The sequence below is a fragment of the Dromiciops gliroides genome, chromosome 5 (genome assembly GCF_019393635.1).
Source record: "Dromiciops gliroides isolate mDroGli1 chromosome 5, mDroGli1.pri, whole genome shotgun sequence".
NCBI lineage: Eukaryota > Metazoa > Chordata > Mammalia > Microbiotheria > Microbiotheriidae > Dromiciops > Dromiciops gliroides.
The window spans coordinates 92,298,899-92,319,209 of NC_057865.1; the positions used below are offsets into that span (position 1 = coordinate 92,298,899).

Here is a 20,311-nt window from a genome sequence, read left to right on the forward strand (position 1 = left end):
TGATCACACAGCTATTACTACGTGCAGATTCAGGATTTGAACCATTTTATCTAACTCCAAACCGTAGTTCTGCTTCTGCTACTTACTGATTTTAGAAGTGGTACCCTGGGCAAGTCCATTTAATTTCACTGGGCCTCAGTTTTCTCGAGGGCATTTATAGTCATCTCTAGGCCTTTCTGACCAATAGTTTGTGAACTTGGTTGCCAATGTTTATGGGGTAACACCAGATCTGATTGTAGCAATAAATTCTGAAAATCTTTTCAGTTTAATTTGTGTCTGCCAAATATTGTCCAGAATTTACTCAATCTAATATGGACAGTAATAGAAGGGCATATAATTTTATTGCTATTATTTAACACCATATTTGTTTGGAAAACTATCATTTTCAGAAGTCACTACATCATGTGTTAAATCTGTTTTGTATATTTTTCCCTTCTCCCTTTATGTTAATTACTGTACAGTTAGCTCAAAAGAACTGAAATGTCAGGTAGAGCATTCTTAGCTCTCAGCCAGCAGTTCTCTCTTCTGGAAGGGTCACATTGTCAAATCTGTATTAAATAGGACTTGGAAATCAAGCTGAAAAATGTATTTTTTGTTTCTAGGAAGACCTTAAGAAATTGAACAACAGCTAGATTTGAAAACGTGGATTTGCAATTACCTAGGGAAACTAGGCTATATAACTTTGGATTAGGAAACTAGCATAGACTTAGGTTCTGTCTTGGGATAGGCAAGTTCTCTTCCTGTTTCTCCATCAACAAAATAGTCGCGATATTTTTTTTACAATGTTTTTTTTCTTTCATCTGTATAATTCCAAGGCTTTAATGGGCATTCTTGTTAAATACCAAAATATCATGGAGTCTAAGAAGCAGCAGGTTGTAAGGGCATAAATTCTAGCTGGTCTGTCTAAAATATCTAATGAGTGGTTGCCAATAAATTATAAGCTTTAGCAAGAGTTAGATTTTTAAGCATTTATTAAGGAGAATAACAATTTGGTGAAGAGAGAGAGAAAGGCCTACATTCATCTATCAAAGGGAGAGCACATTTATAGCTCCACTCTCCATCTGAGTCCTCACGAAAGAGAGCCAGCCTCGCCCCTTCTTCCTCCCACAAGCAAAGGTCACTTCCTGATGCCAAAGAAAAGCCACATGGCTTGTCCTCAGGCGCCTTCTCCTCCTGGCAGAGCTTTCCTACAGTAGCTCTCCAGCAGGTGGTGTCATTCCAATCATTACAAGGTGGTATTTTATCTGTGTAAATTGATATCTGTAGTAGGTCTGAAGGTTACTTGAAACACTGTCTGTGGAAATGTTTCTAAATTGTCATCCTATGGTCTTTTTTCATGACTCAGAGAAATTGGTTGAAATTATTCTCAGCCTGAATCATAAACCATTGAACATTATTTTGTGAAATGAGACAGTAGTGTCAGAATGGTATAATTTAAACAAACAGGAATGCTATAAAAGCCATCCAACTTGAACATTGCATTCTCTAGGATTAATTTCAAATGTGGTGTGACAAACAAAGACACTCTAACCCTCAAAGAATCCCTGATTTCACTGGAATTGGGTATTCCCTCCACCGATGGGGAGATAGACCTCTTCTATAACTTAGCAGTTCTCAAAGAGAAGCCTAAAATTTTTTGTGATTCTGTGTTCAGCTATGGGAAGAGCCTTTCAAAGTTAGCTAGGCTTGTCTTTAGTCATCAAGCATTGGTTAAGTGCCTAGCTCCAGTTCTAGTTAAGTGCTAGGGATACAAAGAAGCCTATATTCAGTCTTTGCCACCTGGTAGGATTCCCTAGAGCCTGTGCTGTTGTAGCATAATAGGAGCACCTCCTCAACAATGACTGAGCTGCTGAACCAAACACCCGTCTTTGGTGGAAAAAGTCTACTAGAGAAATCTTTTCTCTTTTGTCCTTCTTTTCCTTCCCATTCCATTCTTAAGTGTGCTTGGCATCACTTGGTTGTGTCTCTTACCAGGCTTTCCTTCTTTTGCTTCTGGTTTCTGAAGTATTATTACTTAAAATATTCCGTATTTCTCTGTAATATTTCATAAATGCGTTTATATGCTAAATATATATTTCCCTTGCTGTCTTTTTCTGCTTGGAAAGTATTTCCTGACTAAGATAATTTGGATGTGACATCAGACTGGGTCTCTATTATGGCAGTTGACTTACATTGGTAAAACTTCTGTTTTACTGATGAAATTGCTCTAATTGGTATTACTAATTCATTTAGATAGATCAGGGTACAGTTGTTTTAAAGTGTACATCATGCCATTCACATCTCTTCTTTTAGCTTTGTTCAATTTTTATCTTTGTTCTGATGACTTTACTAGACACAGATAACCAGTTCAGAAATGACTGCCCTATCAGGCACTAGTTATTTCCTGACTGCTAAAATATAATAAATTTAATTTTTGTTTTGCTTTTTAGTGCTTGCCAAGCACCAGTGCCTTCCGATTCTTTTTTTGGGGGGGGGGTGAGGCAGTTGGGGTTAAATGACTTGCCCAGGGTCACACAGCTTATAAGTGTCAAGTGTCTGAGGTCAGATTTGAACTCAGGTCCTCCTGAATCCAGGGCTGGTGCTTTATCTACTGTACCACCTAGCTGCCCCGCCTTCTGATTCTTGTTATATTCTTTTTTTTTTTTTTAGTAAGGCAATTGGGGTTAAGTGACTTGCCCAGGGTCACACAGCTAGTAAGTGTTAAGTGTCTGAGGCCGGATTTGAACTCAGGTACTCCTGACTCCAGGGCCGGTGCTCTATCCACTGCACCACCTAGCTGCCCCCTGCCTTCTGATTCTTAAAGAAGGTACTCATGATTATAAAAGCATGGAACTTTTGTGTGGTCTTCAAGGTTTTAGCAGTTGTGGAGTATTGATCAATCACCCAGGGTCATCTTGATTCATGCATGGTTTTCTGTAGCCAAAGAATTCATCTCCATACTTAGCTAGGCTGGTCCCTGAAAAATATTCTGCTGCCAGAAGCCTTTCTAGCATAATGGAATCAGCTCAGTATCACCTCCACATTTTGAGGCATCACAAGAGGAGTCTGTGAGGATTGTCAGGTTTATTTTTTTTTCCAATTTTCACCTTAACAGACATCAACAGAAATAAATAAGCAAATGTAACAAATTATTGTTCAAAAAACCATAAACTTTGAGTTATTTACAACCAGTTCTTAAAGGTTTTATTAATGCACTTTTTTTGGTAGGGTTTTGGTTTTGTTTTTTAAACATCAGTGATTTCCCAACGTACCAGGTCCCCTTCCCCCCCATAAAATGCCCCCTATTTCATTTGTTTTTCTTTCATTAAAAAAAAAAGTCCACAAAGCAACCACTTCTTATATCTCATCCTAGTAATACCCCAGTTCTCTGAAAAGAAGGGAAATGGGACTTTTCTCAGTTTCCCTCAACCTGAGATGGATCATTACAATTAATCTAAGTTCAGCTGCCTTTTGGTGTGATCATTTACATTATTGTAGTTTTCTATTCCTTTTCTGGTTCTGCCTTTGATTTGTATAAGTTGAGACCAGTTTTCTCTGTAATTTCTTTATAGATGATGGTTTCATTTTTGTATTAGAATCCCCAGTGCCTAGCACATACTAGGTGCTAGCTTGTAGCCTAAGCATATTTGTCACCTTTTATGTAACAAGTCCCGTTCCATTATATTTACAAACCATACATTTTCTAGTCAATGAGCAACTTTCAGGTTTTTTTCTTATCACAAAAACTCTGGCTACAACATTTATTTGAAGCTCCCCATGCCAGTGCAGATGGCCACTGCTCTTTCCCTTCTGCTTGTGGAGTACTGAGAAGTGAAATGCCTTGACCAGAGTCAAAGGCAGGACTTGAGCCCCCAGGTCTTCCTGATTTTGAGGGCATGTTGCTGTGACTATTTTAGTACATAGAATTATACTATATAGTATATAGAATATAGTATATAGAAATCTTTATTTCTACCTTTGTTCGTACAGAGATCTGTATATCTAATCTAAACCCAAGTGTCTCTTTTTTTTTTTTTTTTTTGGTTGTTTTGGTTTTGGTGAAGCAGTTGGGGTTAAGTGACTTGCCCAAGGTCACACAGCTAGTAAGTGTCAAGTGTCTGAGGCCGGATTTGAACTCAGGCACTCCTGACTCCAGGGCCGATGCTCTATCCACTGTGCCACCTAGCTGCCCCCCCCCCCCCAGTGTCTTTCTAATAGGTTGGAGTAAATCACGTCTCCACCAGTAGTATATGTATTTTATACTGTGTCTCTCCACCACTGACTGTCTTCCTCTTGCATCATCTTTACCAATTTAATGAATGTGTGATGAAATGTCAGAGTGCTTTTGAATTTGCATTTCTGGGTCATTTGTTTTAGGGGAAATTGGGCCGAGTTACATTCTTAGACACTTGAAAGTAGTAAATTTGCCATTGTAACAAAAAATACCCTCTATTATGCTGTCAAGTAAAATGTTTTAAAATCTGTTGAAAATATTTTAAAATTTAGGGTAGTTTGGTTTTATTCTGTCAATATTCAGAAGTTGAAAGGAAATACTGTCTTACATTTGATGCCCAGGTGCTTGTTAATATAAGAAAACAATTTAAATCCACATCACGCTTTATACAGGTATTTCCTAAACACTATCAGTTTACCTTTTGAAAATTAAATCACAGTTTAAGTGAACTTCAGTACTTCCTGTTTAAAAGGAGCTTATGGTTAATTTTTCTTTCTAAACAATCCAGCATCAAAATAGTAACTAAGCTTTATTTTGTAAATGTGTATATGTTCTTCATGTCATTTAGTTTCTCATTTGCTTATTAAGATTGTACTTGGTTTCTAAATTTCTCTTTGTTAAAAAAACAAATCAGAGAACACTCAAAAACAGGCAGAATTAAGTGCTTCCCATGTACCAAGCAGTGTGCTAAATTCTGGGGATACAAAAAAAAGGCAGAAGACAATCCCAACCTTCAAGGAGCTCACAGTCTCTAATGGGACATAACAAGCAAGCAGTTATGTACGAACAAGCTATATACAGGGTAAATAGGAAATAATTGACAAGAGGCACTAGAATTAAGAGGGATTGGGAAAGGTTTGCTGTGGAAGATGAGATCTTAGTTGGGACTGGAGGGAAGTCATCAAACAGAGATGAGGAGGGAGAACATTCCAGTCATGGAGGACAATCAGAGAACATGCCCAGAGCTGGGAGATGGAGTGTCTTGTTCAGTTTATCACAAATCAATCAACTATTTATTGAGCAACTAACTAGTTCTCTTTGGGGGAAGGAGGAAAATGAGTAAGAGAACTTACAAAATTTCAGATATTATCTCTGTTCTCATAGAGTTTATAATCACTTATGTCTGGAAAGAGACATAATAATAGCATTTGTATAGTGCTTTATGTTATCTCATGTTGTCCTCACAACTTTGGGAGGCAGTTGCTGTCATTATCCCCATATTACAGGTGAGGAAACGGAGGCTGACACAGGCAAAATGACTTACCAAGGGCCACACAACTAATAAATGTCTGAGGCCAGTTTGGAATTGAGAACTTTCTTACCCACTGTACCACCTAGCAGCCTCAAAAAAACCAACCCCTTCATTTTACAGATGATGAAACTGAAGTTGGGGTGTTAAATGCTTTGCTGAAGATCACAGAGAACCACCTGTCTGTTGATACAGTGTTTATGGCTCTAGACGATCTATGTGTCAGCTGCTGTTATTGTTGATGTGCTTTATTTAGGCTGACAGCGCACTTTACAGACACTCTCTTCATCTTCACAATATCCCTTGAAGTAGGTACTTTCAGGTATTATTGGCCCCATTTTACAGATGAAGAACCAGAAGCTTTGAGGAGTATCTTAACCCATGGTGTCTCACACACAGCACTGGTGCCAGAAGCAGTGTTTGAGCCTGGTTCCAGCCCAGTGCTCTTTATCTGATGACTTGAAAGCCACATTACCTTTTGGTTTAGGTTTTCCAGTCACACCTAATTTCTTTTTTTCTATAGTTACCTCTATTTTCAAAACAACAAGTAAACCTTTCTGTAAAGACACATGCCTTTCTCTAAGCACATCAAAAGCAAAATGAAGTTGCTGTGTTAATATATTCTGTGTGTGTGTTAATATATTCTACATTCAAAAATCACAGTCCTTTCCCGTAGGTTATTGATTAATTAAATGTCTGATTGATTGAACTCAGTGGCATTTCATTTATCTCTTGTTGCTTTCCACAATAGGAAGTCTGCACATCTGAATAAATTTAGTGACTACCAAGCTAGTAAAAATAACTAAAGTCTTTACAACTAATCTTAGCTTCCTAAAGAATGGTATTTTGTGGTGATTTTCTTACTGTGACTTCGTTTTCCTAGGATGTCTGTAGAACTCCTCGAAAAAGGGGGGAAGGAAACATGGCTTTGCTTTCTAAGAAATTACCAAAAAGAGAATGAATGGTATTATGGGAGATAGCTTTCTATGATCATTTGCATAATTTTCTTCACTTTGCTTGTTGTGTTTGGTGTATTTCTTTGTCTAATAAACTATTTGCCTTTATTTGCTGTTCTAATTTTTAAAATTTGGAATACAAATCATTGGGACTTTTTTTTGTCCTACTTTAAATAGCTTTTTTTTTTAAGATGACCTTTAAAATATCAAAGTAAGGTCTATTAAATTATTAAAAGATTACCTTTTTCCCCCCAAAACACTGAGAAAAATTTGGGGGCTTTATAAGAGGATTTTATATTCCCATATAATTTAGGAGAGAGGGAATGTGGAGCTGAGCCTTATGAGCTGCAGAATAATTAATGGTAATCCTGTACATTTCCGAATAATGATAGTGTTCTATTATCTTCCCCATGGTATTTCTACTACTAGACTGAGATCTCAAACAGTAGTGTGGCAAAATAAACGCAATTGTTCTCTCAAGTTACACCAGGGATTTCTCCTGTTTATTGCAGGACTCTGTAGATTGTGCTCAAAAAACATTGAACAGACTCGTTAGTCATATTTGCCTTTTATTTGGGAAGGTGTAAAACTTACTTCACATGTTATCTTCAACGAAGAGTGGGAAGTAAAACTTTGGAAAATAGGGTACCGTTTTTGTTCTGCCATGGTTATGGCTTTTTTCTCATCTTATATGAACTACTTTTCTCAAGTTTTCCATCAGAATTATTTGATTACTTATTTAACATGCACTTATCAAAGTGTTGGGGGGGGTGTTCTAAGCATAATGCTATAGCTCTCAAATTAAGTGGTTTCCAAGTAATTTTGGGTTTTTTTCTATATGAATTTGGAGTTTAAAATGTGAAGTACTTTATGACATATCTTTTTGTTTTTGTTTTGTTTTTGTGGGGCAATGGGGGTTAAGTGACTTGCCCAGGGTCACACAACTAGTAAGTGTCAAGTGTCTGAGGCCGGATTTGAACTCAGGTACTCCTGAATTCAGGGCCAGTGCTCTATCCACTGCGCCCCCTAGCTGCCCCATGACATATCTTTTAAATACCACAACCCTAATAAAATTGATATGTGCTTTCATCTTTTTTATTTTTTAGTTTTGAAGTGATTAAAGTTATCCATGGCAAGTTGTTGGATATGGTGGGGAAAGTCCAGTAAGTAGTAAATTTTATCCTGTCTCAAATTAAATCTTCACAGTGTATGCATTTTCAAGATAAAATTTACAGCTTCAATAAGTTTTGTCCTCTTTTTTTAAAAATAGAATACCTATTATGTTGGTCGGGAATAAGAAAGATCTACATATGGAACGGTATGTAATTAACGGTGCTTTATGAATTGCAAGTTAGATGTTAATCTCTAAAACATGTGCTTTCCATACTGTAATTTTTATAACAGTTGTGTTTTTAAAATTCTTAATTTAGGGAACAGTATAATAATTTACAAAGTACATTTACAATTAAACACTTGAATAGGATGCTCAGATCACACATTTACTGGAAACCATTCTTCCTTTGTTCTTTAATTTTGTCTCAAACTAATAAAATATCTTGGAATTGACTATAGATATTGATCCAACAAAATTTTATTGCAGGAAAATTGTTGGAAATTTTGTCTTTTATTGTATTTACAATAAAATTTACCTTGAATATGGATGGGAAATACCATTGTATAAATAATGTCCCCTATTAAAATGTAAGTTTAAAATGTTAAAATGTAAAAATATGAAATCACTTGGCTTATTAGTTATGATTACCAACTAGTGTAAGAGTTTACGCCTAAACTTCTTTTTAATAATGGTACTGAATATTAAAGCTCTTATGCTTTTTAAAAGAATGTTGGTCCATAGCCCATTGGTAGACATTATATCTTTATCACTTACTGTCTTCTTTCTCTTTCACTTTTTACCCATCTAGAGTGATCAGTTATGAAGAAGGGAAAGCTTTAGCAGAATCTTGGAATGCAGCTTTTTTGGAATCTTCTGCTAAAGAAAATCAGGTGTGTCACAGGTGTTTTGGTATTTTTTTTAAGTATACTGATAACTTCAGATTTTATTGTTTAAAAAATCATAATCACTATAATCTTCAGTTTTTATTCTATAATATGAATTTATGTTTTTATCATATTTTAATGTGAGATTCCTTGAAGGAGCAAAAAAACCCTTTGTTTTTAAAGTCATTATTTTAGCCAGTGTAATAATACATTACACACAAAGGCACCTAATAGGTACAAACTCCTATTTTAGCCATTTTACATTCTTTACAAGAAATCTACTTTTCTAAGCTTACTAGACATGACTCCCCTTCTTATATTCTCTGGTCCAGCCAAACTGGCCTCTTGCTGTTCCTCATACACCACATTCTCCTGTCTCTGTATCTTTGGACAGTCTGTTCCCCATGCTTGGAATTCACTCATCTGTGTGTTTTCAAATTCCTAATTTCCTTCAAAGTTCAGTGTAAGTACTACCCCTTACATGCCTTTCTGGATCTCCCCTCCTCCTAGCCAGTAGTGCCTCCCTCCAATCCTATTAACTGGTAGTTATTTTGCATATGCTTTTCTATGTACATATAGTCTCTCTGAATAGAATAGTAAATTTCATCAAGGCAGAGAGCTTTTACTTTAGTCCTTGTGTCAGTTGTAGATGCGAAAAATACTGTTCTAGTGGCCCAAAATAGTTTAATCTTCTTTAAATCTCCAACTTATTACAAAGTAGTATGGGCTTTGGGTTGGAAGGGGAAAGGAAGGGAATAAGCATTTACTAATCACCTACTATGTGCCAGGCATTGTGGTAAGTGCTTTATAAATAGCTCATTTGGAGAGAGTGGAATAGTAAGTATAATTGAGAAATATTCTAAGTGCATCTCTTTGGGTTATTTTAATCAAAGCTTGTGCCAAAAAATAGGATACTTATTCTTTTATTATTAGATGTTTCTCCTGAATACTTAAGTGGTTAGAAGTTTAGTTCGAAGTTATACCTGCCATTAAAATAACATTTCAAACTTTCACATGTATTAGATGTTTATATTAAATCCATTGAACTCTCAGGCCTGAATCCGTTTCCCGGAGAAATATATTTTTATAAAATTGAAGATCAGGTGGCTTGAATGAATCAATGGCTTATATTCTTAACACATTCCTTTGAAACTCTCCGTCTGTTTTTTACCTCTTTGAAAAGAGTAGTGAAATCATGGCTTTTTGGTGTGAGCAATTAAAATTAGGACTATGAAATCATAGAAATACATACTGAAGATGTTGAAGACAATGACTTTTTCAGAGGCAATGGGGAAAGTATTCGATTTGGAATTAAAGGACCTGAGTTCAACTCACAGCTCTACCTTTGTGGCCTTGGAAAAATCATTTCACCACAGTGGGCTTCAATTCCTCCTTTATGGGGGCCTGAACTAGATGGCTTCTAAGGTTCTTTTTAGCTCTCAATCTCCTGCCTACCTGAAATGGGGAGAGAAGGAGAAATTGGATGTGATCTCTGTGTCCTTTTCAATATTGAACACAAGCCCACATTGTTAATAAAGTGTAGGACATTTTCTAGTAATGGTTCCATTATAGTATTGAAAAGGAGATATGTTTTAGCTTGACTCAAAAATAAGTAAAATTACATTATGAAAGCCATCCTTAAAGAAAACGAATGATCTTAGATTTGGAGCTAGAAGGAACCTTGGAGACAAGAAGTCCGGCCTCCTCATTTTATGGATGAGGATACCAAGGCCAACTCTCTCAAAGCCTTTTAACCATAGTAGGAAAAGATGAAGCAAAGATTTCAGATGGGAAAATGTATACCTGCTTCATTATTTAATCTTCCTTTCCATTAATGGAATGTTGGGTGATTCTTTAAAGGAATGTTAATATAATCAAGATTTGAGGGCAGGGGGCAGTGAGGGTTAAGTGACTTGCCTAGGGTCACACAGCTATTGTCAAGTCTCTGAGGCAGAATTTGAACTCAGGTCCTCCTGAATCCAGGGCCCATGCTCTATGCACTGCGCCACCTAGCTGCCCCTGTAATCAAGATTTAAAGAAAGAAAAATACCTGGATACTTGCTTTAATCTAACATCCTTTGTTATACATAAATTCAGAAGTACCAATCTGTTCATTTACATAGTTCATGAAATAAAATTTTACCCAAAAAACTCAAAACACATGCTATTTGTGCTTAATTTTTATTAATTTCTATGCTTTTCCATATACCACCTTGCTCATTTCTTAGTAAGCTAATAACTACTAAATTTGACTATACCTGGAAGCAATAAGTGTGTATTTATCAATTAAGTCATTGCTTTCTTCTTTTCCAGACTGCTGTTGATGTTTTTAGGAGGATAATTTTGGAGGCAGAAAAAATTGATGGGGCAGCTTCACAAGGAAAGTCTTCATGCTCAGTAATGTAAATTCCACTGTAAAACCTGAGGACACTGGGAATATAGTCTACCTGAAGAAGCAAACTGCCCATTATCCTTTAAGATAAACTATGCTTCTTTTTTTCTTCTGTTAACCTGAAAGATATCATTTGGGTCAGAGCCTTTTTTTTTCCTTCCCTTCAGATTATGTTCAACTCTGACTTATGTCCAAATGGCTTCACTTCCATTTTCAAATTTTAAGCAATCATATTTTCAATTTATATATTGTATTTCTTAATATTATGACCAAGAATTTTACTGGCATTAATTTTTCAGTGTAGTTTGTTGGTTAAAATAATGTAATCATCAAAATGATACATATTGTTACACTACTCTTAACTAGGCTTGGATATCAGTGTTTCTTTCATTGTGTTAAATGTATACTTGTAAATAAAATAGCTGCAAATCTTATACATTTTGTTCTGCTTGATGTGATTTTTAAATACAAAAGCTACCCTAACTCATTCCCAACTCGTGACCTTCATGAAGTGTTTGGGTTTGGTTTCCAAGAACCTGTGGAAGAATGAAGGAAACTGAAAGAAGGAAAAACATTTCCTGGACCATAGCACTGGAAGACATCAGAGACAGTTTGATGATGTTTGGTGGCAAATTACAGAGGAAGAGCAACTTTTGTTGGCAACTGGATAATTTGAAAAGATACGAAAAACTGAGATGAGTAACAGGCCTTAATAAAGATGAATTACTTTGTTTTTAAATTGGATTTGTCATAGTTTCTCTTCTTCATCTATAAAAACCAGGAAGTTGATTTTAGGCATTTAATTAATATTGTTATAGTTGTCACTTTCAGATGTTTCTGAATATTTTTCTTCCTAAGATTTATTGAAGATTTTTACTAAATATTACTGCATAGACTGGCTATCTATATATACACACATACAACATATAATGTTTTCTGCCCAATAAGTTAAGGGATCATTTGACATAGAAGATTTTTCATTTGTTTCAGTAGTCAAAAATTGTTCGTTTGGACATGGATTGGAGAACTAATTGTAGTTTATTGATGATGGGGGAGCTTGATTGTTATGTTGGGGATCACCTTCCTATCACCTGAGAGGGCCAAGCTCTAGGAATGAATATGTATACATATGTGTGTGTGTGTGTGTGTAGACACAGAGAAATAGAACTTTTTCTAGAGGTGCTTAATTTATAAACATCTGCTATGAAGTTGAATCTTGTGAATATTTTCCTTTCACTTAAGAACACAGCACATGATTTGATTTGATCTAATTTGTCATAGTGTAAACATTTAATTTCTCATTGAGAATATCAGTTTAACATGAAAATTGTGACCTTAATTTCATATGGAGATTTTAGATCTTAGTATTTTTGTCTCTCATTTATAATATGAAACTATTCTTTACAGATAAAAGTTAAGTACTTAACTTTTCTATTGTAAAATCTCAAAATACTGGGCAAACCAATCTAGATGATGTAGAACATGTTAATGTTGTGAAAAATGTGGCATCATCCCCTTCCACCAAACAGATTTAAGCTTGACGTTTCAAGAAGTTTGAGTATTTTCCAACTGTTTTTACTTGTCTCTGTCTACTTTCTGAACCTTATTAGAAAAATTCACCATTGATTTCCTCAAATGTTGTTTAGATCATAGCTTACATTTTTAAAAATTACATTTTTTAATGGGAAGAGAAAAAAGTGTAAACTGTAATTTATTATCCCACGCGGGGTAACCAGATTGAATCAGAATCTATTTGAACTGATATTAGACCATTTACACTCAAGTAAATTTTCAGCAGTCTGTCCTTGGTGAAAAATTCCACTTGCTGATTTGACCCATGACTTATAGAACTTTAGTTGAAGCAGAATGACATGGCCATTTTGGCTAATTTCCCACTCAGAGTCCAAATCACTTCTACAGCATTCCTCATTCATTTCCCTAATTTCTGCTCTAATATTAATTGGGACAATAGCTTTCCTTTTCTTCATTTTTGAAGTGAATTCTGGTTTCCCCCTAATGTATACCGTTAGGTTTCCATTCAGAGTATGAGAGAAAGAGAAAGGCATGTAAATGATAATTTTGGGGTGTAAGTGAAGCATGTGCTTAAAGATCTATTTTCTCATAGATGTGGCTACTCCTAACCTCATCTTATAAAGTCTCTTTAAAGAATCGACTGGGGGGGGGGGGGACAGCTAGGTGGCACAGTGGATAGAGCACCGGCCCTGGAGTCAGGAATACCTGAGTTCAAATCCGGCCTCAGACACTTAACACTTACTAGTTGTGTGACCCTGGGTAAGTTACTTAACCCAATTGCCTCACCAAAAAAAAAAAAAAATCAACTGGGGCAGCTAGGTGGTGCAGTGGATAAAGCTCTGGTCCTGGATTCAGGAGGCCCCTGAGTTGAAATCCAGCCTCAAACACTTGACAATAGCTCTTTGACCCTGGGTAAATCACAACCCTCATTGCCCCGCAAAAAAATAATAAAATAAATTGAGAATCAACCCAGTACTCAAAAGGTTTTTCATCTAGTTTTAATAATTTGAGTATCATCCATGTCTTTCATTTCTTACTGAATGATTAGCCCACCATTTCAAGTAGTACAGGGCAGGTCTGTATATTTGATATTTGGTTACAGATGGGTTAAATGTACATAGCAGACTAGTAGGATATAAATGAACTAAAAAAGCACTCCCTCTTTTCTGTACCTTGTCACTTCCACAGCAGAGCCATTCCTAGTCTCTCCCTTCTCCTTAACTTTGCAACCAACTTCACTTTTTCCAAAGTTGTTTTTTTAAGCTGTTTGAATGTTTTCTTTGGCCCTATCACATCTTACCTAGCATCATACTTAACTATGTATGTAGATATCACATCTCTTCCCTGCCCTCCCCCACTCTACCTCACTCTCTTTCTTGAAGGCAAGTATTATCTTGAAAATGTTTATTTCCCTAACACCCTCCACAATGCCTTTCATGTTCATAAATGTCTTTTGAATTTGGAGAACACATTCTTAATTTGGGTGTGCTTTTTCTTCTATTCCAGGTAGCTTTTTGAATCCAAATATACAAATCACTCAACAAGCATTTATTAAGCACTTCCCATGTGTGTGCGAGACACAAACACCTTCCTTGCACTCAGGGAGCCCGTTCCAACAGAAGCAGTATAGAAGGGAAATAGAGAAGGGCTTCAGAAGGTAGGGTTTGCCCTAAGCCTTGAAACCAAGGAAGCTAACGAGTGGAGGGGAGGGAACATAGTGTTCTAGAATGGGGCATGGTGACATGTACAGCATTGGGAGGTGTAGACTTGTTTGTGCAGGGAATAGCACAGAGATCAGTGAAGCAGCTGATCATAGTGAATGGAGAGGAGGAAAGCCTAAGACTGGAAAGGTAGGAAAGGGCCAAGTCGTGAAGAACTTGAAATGCCAGAGATCTCTATTTGATCTTGGAGGTAAGAAGGAACCAGACCCCTGCAGTCTGAGGAGTGAGTGACAAGAACAGATCTATACTTTTAGTAAAGTCCTTTTGGCAGGGGAGTGGAGGTTAGCTAGGAATGGAGGGGGACTTAAAACAAGGGAACCAATTAAAAGGTTATTGCAATGCTGTAGGTGAAAGGTGATGAAGCTCTACTGGGGTAGTGACGGGATAGAGAGAAGGGAATAGGATCGTCATTTTCAAATCAGACTCACAGAAGAGGGCCTGGGTCCATCCTACTGGGCCCCAGAACTAGAGCAATAGAGAATGGTTTTAAATACAGATTTCAGCTTAATATAAGAAACACTTTAACAATTAGTTGTCCAAAAGTGGAATGGACCGTTTATAGAAAGTAGGTTCCCCCATTATTGGAAATCTTAAATAGCCACCTAGTCCAACTCCATTATATTAAAGAACTGAACTTGTATGGAGTCATACCAGTAGTGATTAGCAGGGCTGGGATTTGAACCAGTCTTCTGGCCCCACATCTCCTGGTCTGCTACATCATAGATGCTCTTCCTCTGGTCCAATGAACACAACCTGTTGGAGAGAATTTTCTAATATATTTGTAGCTATGTAAAAATGCATTCTGAATTTGGGTTCAGTGAAGTCTCCCCTTAATGCAACTTGCCAAGTGTATATGCTTCAGTGGATCTCTACTCTCATAGATATGCCCTCCATTGGTGCAGATTACAGCCCATCCACATCCTATCACCCTGTATGATTCCTGTCTTATGTTCACCCCTAGAGCCTCCATAGGGGATCTACACAATGTGCTGTATTTTAGCCAAAGTACAATGTGAATAAACTTGTGAAATAAGTCCTTTAAAAGAGGATCAAGAGAAGTAATTATGTCAAATATGTTATAAATTTTAAAGAATTGGAGTATTGTATTCAATTCCAGGCATTTTAAGAAAAATGAAAAGATAGCTTTCAGAAGGAGACTAGGATGGAGAAGTAACTCTATCATGCCATAAGAGGATTACCTGAAGGAAATGGGGGTGTTTGATCTGGAGAAATCTTAGGGGGAACCTGGTATCTATCAAACATTTTAGGAGTTTTCATGTGGAAGAGTGATCGATTGTTCTGCTTAGCACCAAAGGGCAGAATTGGAATCAGTGGGCAGAAGTTGGAGAGAGACAGATTTAGGATTGATAAAAGGAAAAACTTTTCCTATGTCATATCTATGATCACTCAAAAGCTTAATCCAATTATCTATACGGGAAAAATCAAGCACATGAAAAGTGGCTACCGTCATATATGTAGCTGAATGGACAACCTAGAGGAGAGAGTTGGTCCACCAGCACATATATCTTGGACAGACACTACAGATAGGCATTGAACTGGGTCCAGATAGGCTAAGAGAACAGGTGGAATTCTTGCATAATGCTCTTAACGATTCCCTAACTTCTCTTCATAACAAAGGCTTAACATCGCTAATTTTCTGTTGATGCTATGTGACTGAAATATGGAATAACCAGTCTCTGAAGAATTAAAGTTTCTGGTCTTTCAAAGAAAAATTGATGAGGGAATGGTGAGCATGAGTATTATTATCAAGACAAATGCACAGTAGAAGTGTTATGAAAGATAGCAGAAATACATTCCTGCAAAAGGAGATCTATCAATCATGTATCCAGAACATGGAATAATTAGAGGACCTTTCATGTACTTCATTGGTAACCATATTGTCAGGAGGCCCCCTGATTGAGGGGACCTCCTGTGGAGCATTTCCCAGAAGATGTGAAGAAGGGTTGTATAGGATGAAAAGATTGTGATGTGTTAAAAATCTACATTGCTGGATGAAATATCCAGATAAATGAGATCACAGAACCATCAAAGTATATAAAACTTCTTCCCTATCGTTAAAGCTATCCAAAAGTGGAATAGGCTTCTTTGGAAGATAGCAGATTTCCCACTCAGCTGAGGTCTTCAAGCAGTGGTTGGATAACTACTCGTCAGGTATGATGGAGATGGAATTCTTGGTCAGGTTGGACTAGATGACCTTCAAGGTCCCCTATATGTAAAAAACTAGTTCCTATCCTAAAAGTGCATACATACTACTGGGGAAATGCAGCATATGAAAAGGTAGTTATATACATGATTATTCTTAGAAGAGAAGAGCACTAGCAATTGGAGGAATCATTAAAAGGCTTCCTGGGGGCAGCTAGGTGGTCCAGTGGATAAAGTACTAGCCCTGGATTCAGGAGGATCCGAGTTCAAGTGTGACCTCAGATACTTGACACTTACTACCTGTGTGACCCTGGGCAAGTCACTTAACCCTCATTGCCCCACCAAAAAAAAAAAAAAAAAAAGGCTTCCTGGAGGAGACAGCACCTACCTTGAAGGAAAGCAAAGTACTCTTTTTTCCCCATTTATAATTTTTCCCCAATTACATGTAAAAACCATTTTAATGGGGGGCAGCTAGGTGGCACAGTGGATGAAGCACCAGCCCTGGATTCAGGAGAACCTGAATTTAAGTGTGACCTCAGATACTTGACACTAGCTGTGTGGCCCTGGGCAAGTCACTTAACCCTCATTACCCTGCAAAAACAAAAACAAAACTATTTTAATGCCCATTTAAAAAAAATTGTACTCCAAATTCTCTTCCTTCCTGCCTCCCCCGCCCCTTAAGGCAACTAATTCTGTGGGAAAATTGGAACACTAATGCATTGTTGTGGAGCCATGAACTGATCCAACCATTCTGTAGAGCAATTTGGAACTATGCCCAAGGGCCTATAAAACTGTGCATACCCTTTGACCCAGCAATAGCACTTTTAGGTCCTTGTCCCAAAGAGATCATAAAAAAGGAAAAAGGACCCACATGTACAAAAATATTTATAGCTGCTCTTTTTGTGGTGGCAAAGAATTGGAAATTAAGGGGATGCCCATTAATTGGAGAATGGCTAAACAAGTTGTGGTATATGAATGTAAGGGAATACTATTGTCCTGTAAGAAACAATTAGCAGGCAGATTTCAGAGAAACCTGGAAGGACTTACATGAACTGATGCTGAGTGAGATGAGCAGAACTAGGAGAGCACTGTGCACAGTATCAACAACATTGTGTAAGGATCAACTGTGATAGACTTAATCTCAGCAATATAATGATCCAAAATAATTCCAAAGGACTCATGATGGAAAATGCTCTCCAAATCCAGAAAAAAAGAACTGTGGAATCTAGGTGCAGAATCAACCATACTGTTTCTACTTTGTTTTTGTTTTTTGAGGTTTTTCCCATTTTTTCTGATTCTTCTTTCATAACATGACCAATGTAGAAATATGTTTAATGTGATTGTACATATATAACCTATATCAGATTGCTTGCTGTCTTGGGGAGGGAGGGAGAAAAAATTGGAACTAGAAATCTTATAAAAACAAATGTTAAAAACTATCTCTACATATAACTAGAAAATAATTTTTTAAAACTCATAGCAAAAAAAAGAAAGAAAGCAACCAAACCAGTATAAGTTATATATATTTAGTCATGCAAAAAAATTCCATATTAGGTAGTGAAAGAAAACAGACAAAAACCCCTCAAAAATAAACAAAAATTATGCTTCAATCTGTATTCAGACACCATCAGTTCTTTCTCTGGAGATGGATCGCATTTTTTATTGTAAGTCCTTCAGAGTTGGCTTGGATTTGTAATGTTTGGAATGACGCCACCTACTGGAGACTTACTATAGAAAAGTTCAGCCATGAAGTGAAGGTCTTTGAGGGCAAGACCAGGAGTCTTTTCTTTGGCGTCAGGAAATGACGTTTGCTTGTGGGAGTAAGAAGGGGAGAGCCTGGCGCTCTGACTGGGGGTCTGACTGGGGACTCTGGCGGAGAGTGGAGCTAGAAATGCACTCTCCCTTTAATAGATAGATGAATCTAGGCTTTTCTCTCTCTTTATCAAATTCTTATTCTCCTTAATAAATGCTTAAAAGCCTAACTCTTGATAAAGCTTATAATTTATTGGTGACCACTCAGATATTTTAGACAGTTTAGCTAGAATTTTAGCCTTTAACAGATTGCTAAGAATAGCTAAGTCATTCACAGCTGACTATCTTACAATATTTCTGTTACTTTGTATATAATACATTTCACTTTGCATCAGCTCATATAAGTCCATGTTCTTCTGAGAGCATCCTCCTCATCATTTCTTATGGCATAATAGTGTTCCATCATAATCACATTCCGCAATTTGTTCAGTCGTTCCCCAAATGACAGGCATCGCCTCAATTTCAAATTCTTTGAACTAGAAAAGCGCTGCTATAAATATTTTTGTACATATAGGTCCTTTAACTTTTTGGTTTGTATCTCTTTAGATATTGACCCAGTATAGTGGTATTACTAGGTCAAAGAGTATGCATGGTTTTATAGCCCTTTGGCCATAATTCCAAATTGCTCTACAGAATGTTTGAATCGGTTTACAACTCCACCAACAATACATTAATGTCTCATTTTCCCTATACCCCCCACAACATTTACCATTTTCCTCTGCTGTCCTATCATCCAATCTAATAAGTATGAGGTACTACCCCAGAATTATTTTGACTTCTATCTTCCTAATCAATAGTTACAGCATTTTTATATGACTATAGATAGCTTTATTTTATCTGAAAATTGTTCATATCTTTAGATCATTTATCAATTGGGGAATGGCTTTTTAATAAATTTGACTCAGTTCTCTACACGTTTAAGAAATGAGGCCTTTATCACACAAACTTGAAGCAAAGTATTCTAAAAGGAAGGAGTATATTCTAGGCTTGAAGGACAGCCTGTACAAAGGTGGAGGTTGAATGCCAACTTGACAAAATAGCAAATGGTCCAGATGAACTGCAGTGTAGAGTGTGTGCAAATGAATGATATAAAATGGGCCTGGAAAGGTAGGCTGGAGCCAGGCTGTGAAAGGCTTTGAATGCCAGGCTTAGGAGTCTGTATTTTATCCTGAAGGAAATAGGAAGATTCTGAAAGTTCTTGAGCAGGACAGCAGCACAGTCAGACTTGAGCTTTTAGTAAAATTAGTTTGGCAATCGTATGGAATATGGGTTGGAAAAGGGAGAGGATTCTGGGAGTTCAATTAAGAAGCTATTGCAGTGGTCTGCTTAGTAGGGGAAAAGAACCTCTCTAGCTTGAAGGGGTGCAGACAGAAGAGATACTTCAAGGAGCTAAACCCAACAAAACATAACCAATTGGTTCTATGGAGTGAGGAGGTGGTCCCTTCTAACCGTGATTATCATAAGCGCTCCATAAACGTCAGCTTCTAGTCCAACCCCCTTATTTTACAGATCCAACTGAGGCTCAGAGGCATTTGCCATTCATAGAATGAGAAAACTGGGTTTATGGAATTCAGGCTCAGCCCTAAATCGTCCCCTGGGGGTGGTTGTGATGGTGACAGATCTATGCCAGTACACCTGCCCAAAAAAGAACCTTAGACTATGAGTCAGGAAAGGCAGTTATCTTTAACTAGCTGTATGATTGTGAAAAGGTCACTTCACTCTTTCAATGTCTTCATCCTTGGGAGGTAAAAGCTAAATGATCCCAGAGGCCCCTTTCAATAGGATCAAAGGTCAAGAGTGCAGAGGCCATCTGGTCCAAACTTCTCCTTTTGCAGTTCAGGAAACTAAGGCATGTGGAAATTAAGTGACTTATTTCCCCAGGGTCACAGGAGTAGGAGGCTTTAGAGGTGGACTTTAAACTCAGGTCTTCCAATTCCACTGTTAATGCTCTTCGCACAGGGCCACGATCCAGCTTTAAGACTATATGGTAGGGGGCAGCTAGATGGCACAGTGGATAGAGCACCGGCCCTGGAGTCAGGAGTACCTGAGTTCAAATCCAGCCTCAGACCCTTGGCACTTACTAGCTGTGTGACCCTGGGCAAGTCACTTAACCCCAATTGCCTCACCAAAAAAAAAAAAAAGTAAAAGACTATATGGTAAGCTCTGAAACGTTCCTTGATTTTATTTATTTATTTATTTATTTATTTATTTATTTATTTATTTATTTATTTATTTTAGTGAGGCAATTGGGGTTAAGTGACTTGCCTAAGGTCA

General features: G+C 37.1%; 1 protein-coding gene across 1 annotated transcript in view; it reads left to right on the forward strand.

Moving 5' to 3' along the window:
* RHEB (Ras homolog, mTORC1 binding) overlaps positions 1-11,242 on the forward strand; it is a 66,492-nt gene extending 55,250 nt beyond the window's left edge. Inside the window, exons 5-8 of the mRNA XM_043968068.1 lie at positions 7,525-7,581; positions 7,689-7,736; positions 8,341-8,422; positions 10,730-11,242. Coding sequence (XP_043824003.1) covers positions 7,525-7,581; positions 7,689-7,736; positions 8,341-8,422; positions 10,730-10,822 — 280 coding nt within the window. The 3' untranslated portion in view covers positions 10,823-11,242. The remainder of the gene's footprint in view (positions 1-7,524; positions 7,582-7,688; positions 7,737-8,340; positions 8,423-10,729) is intronic.
* The last annotated feature ends 9,069 nt before the right edge of the window (positions 11,243-20,311 follow it).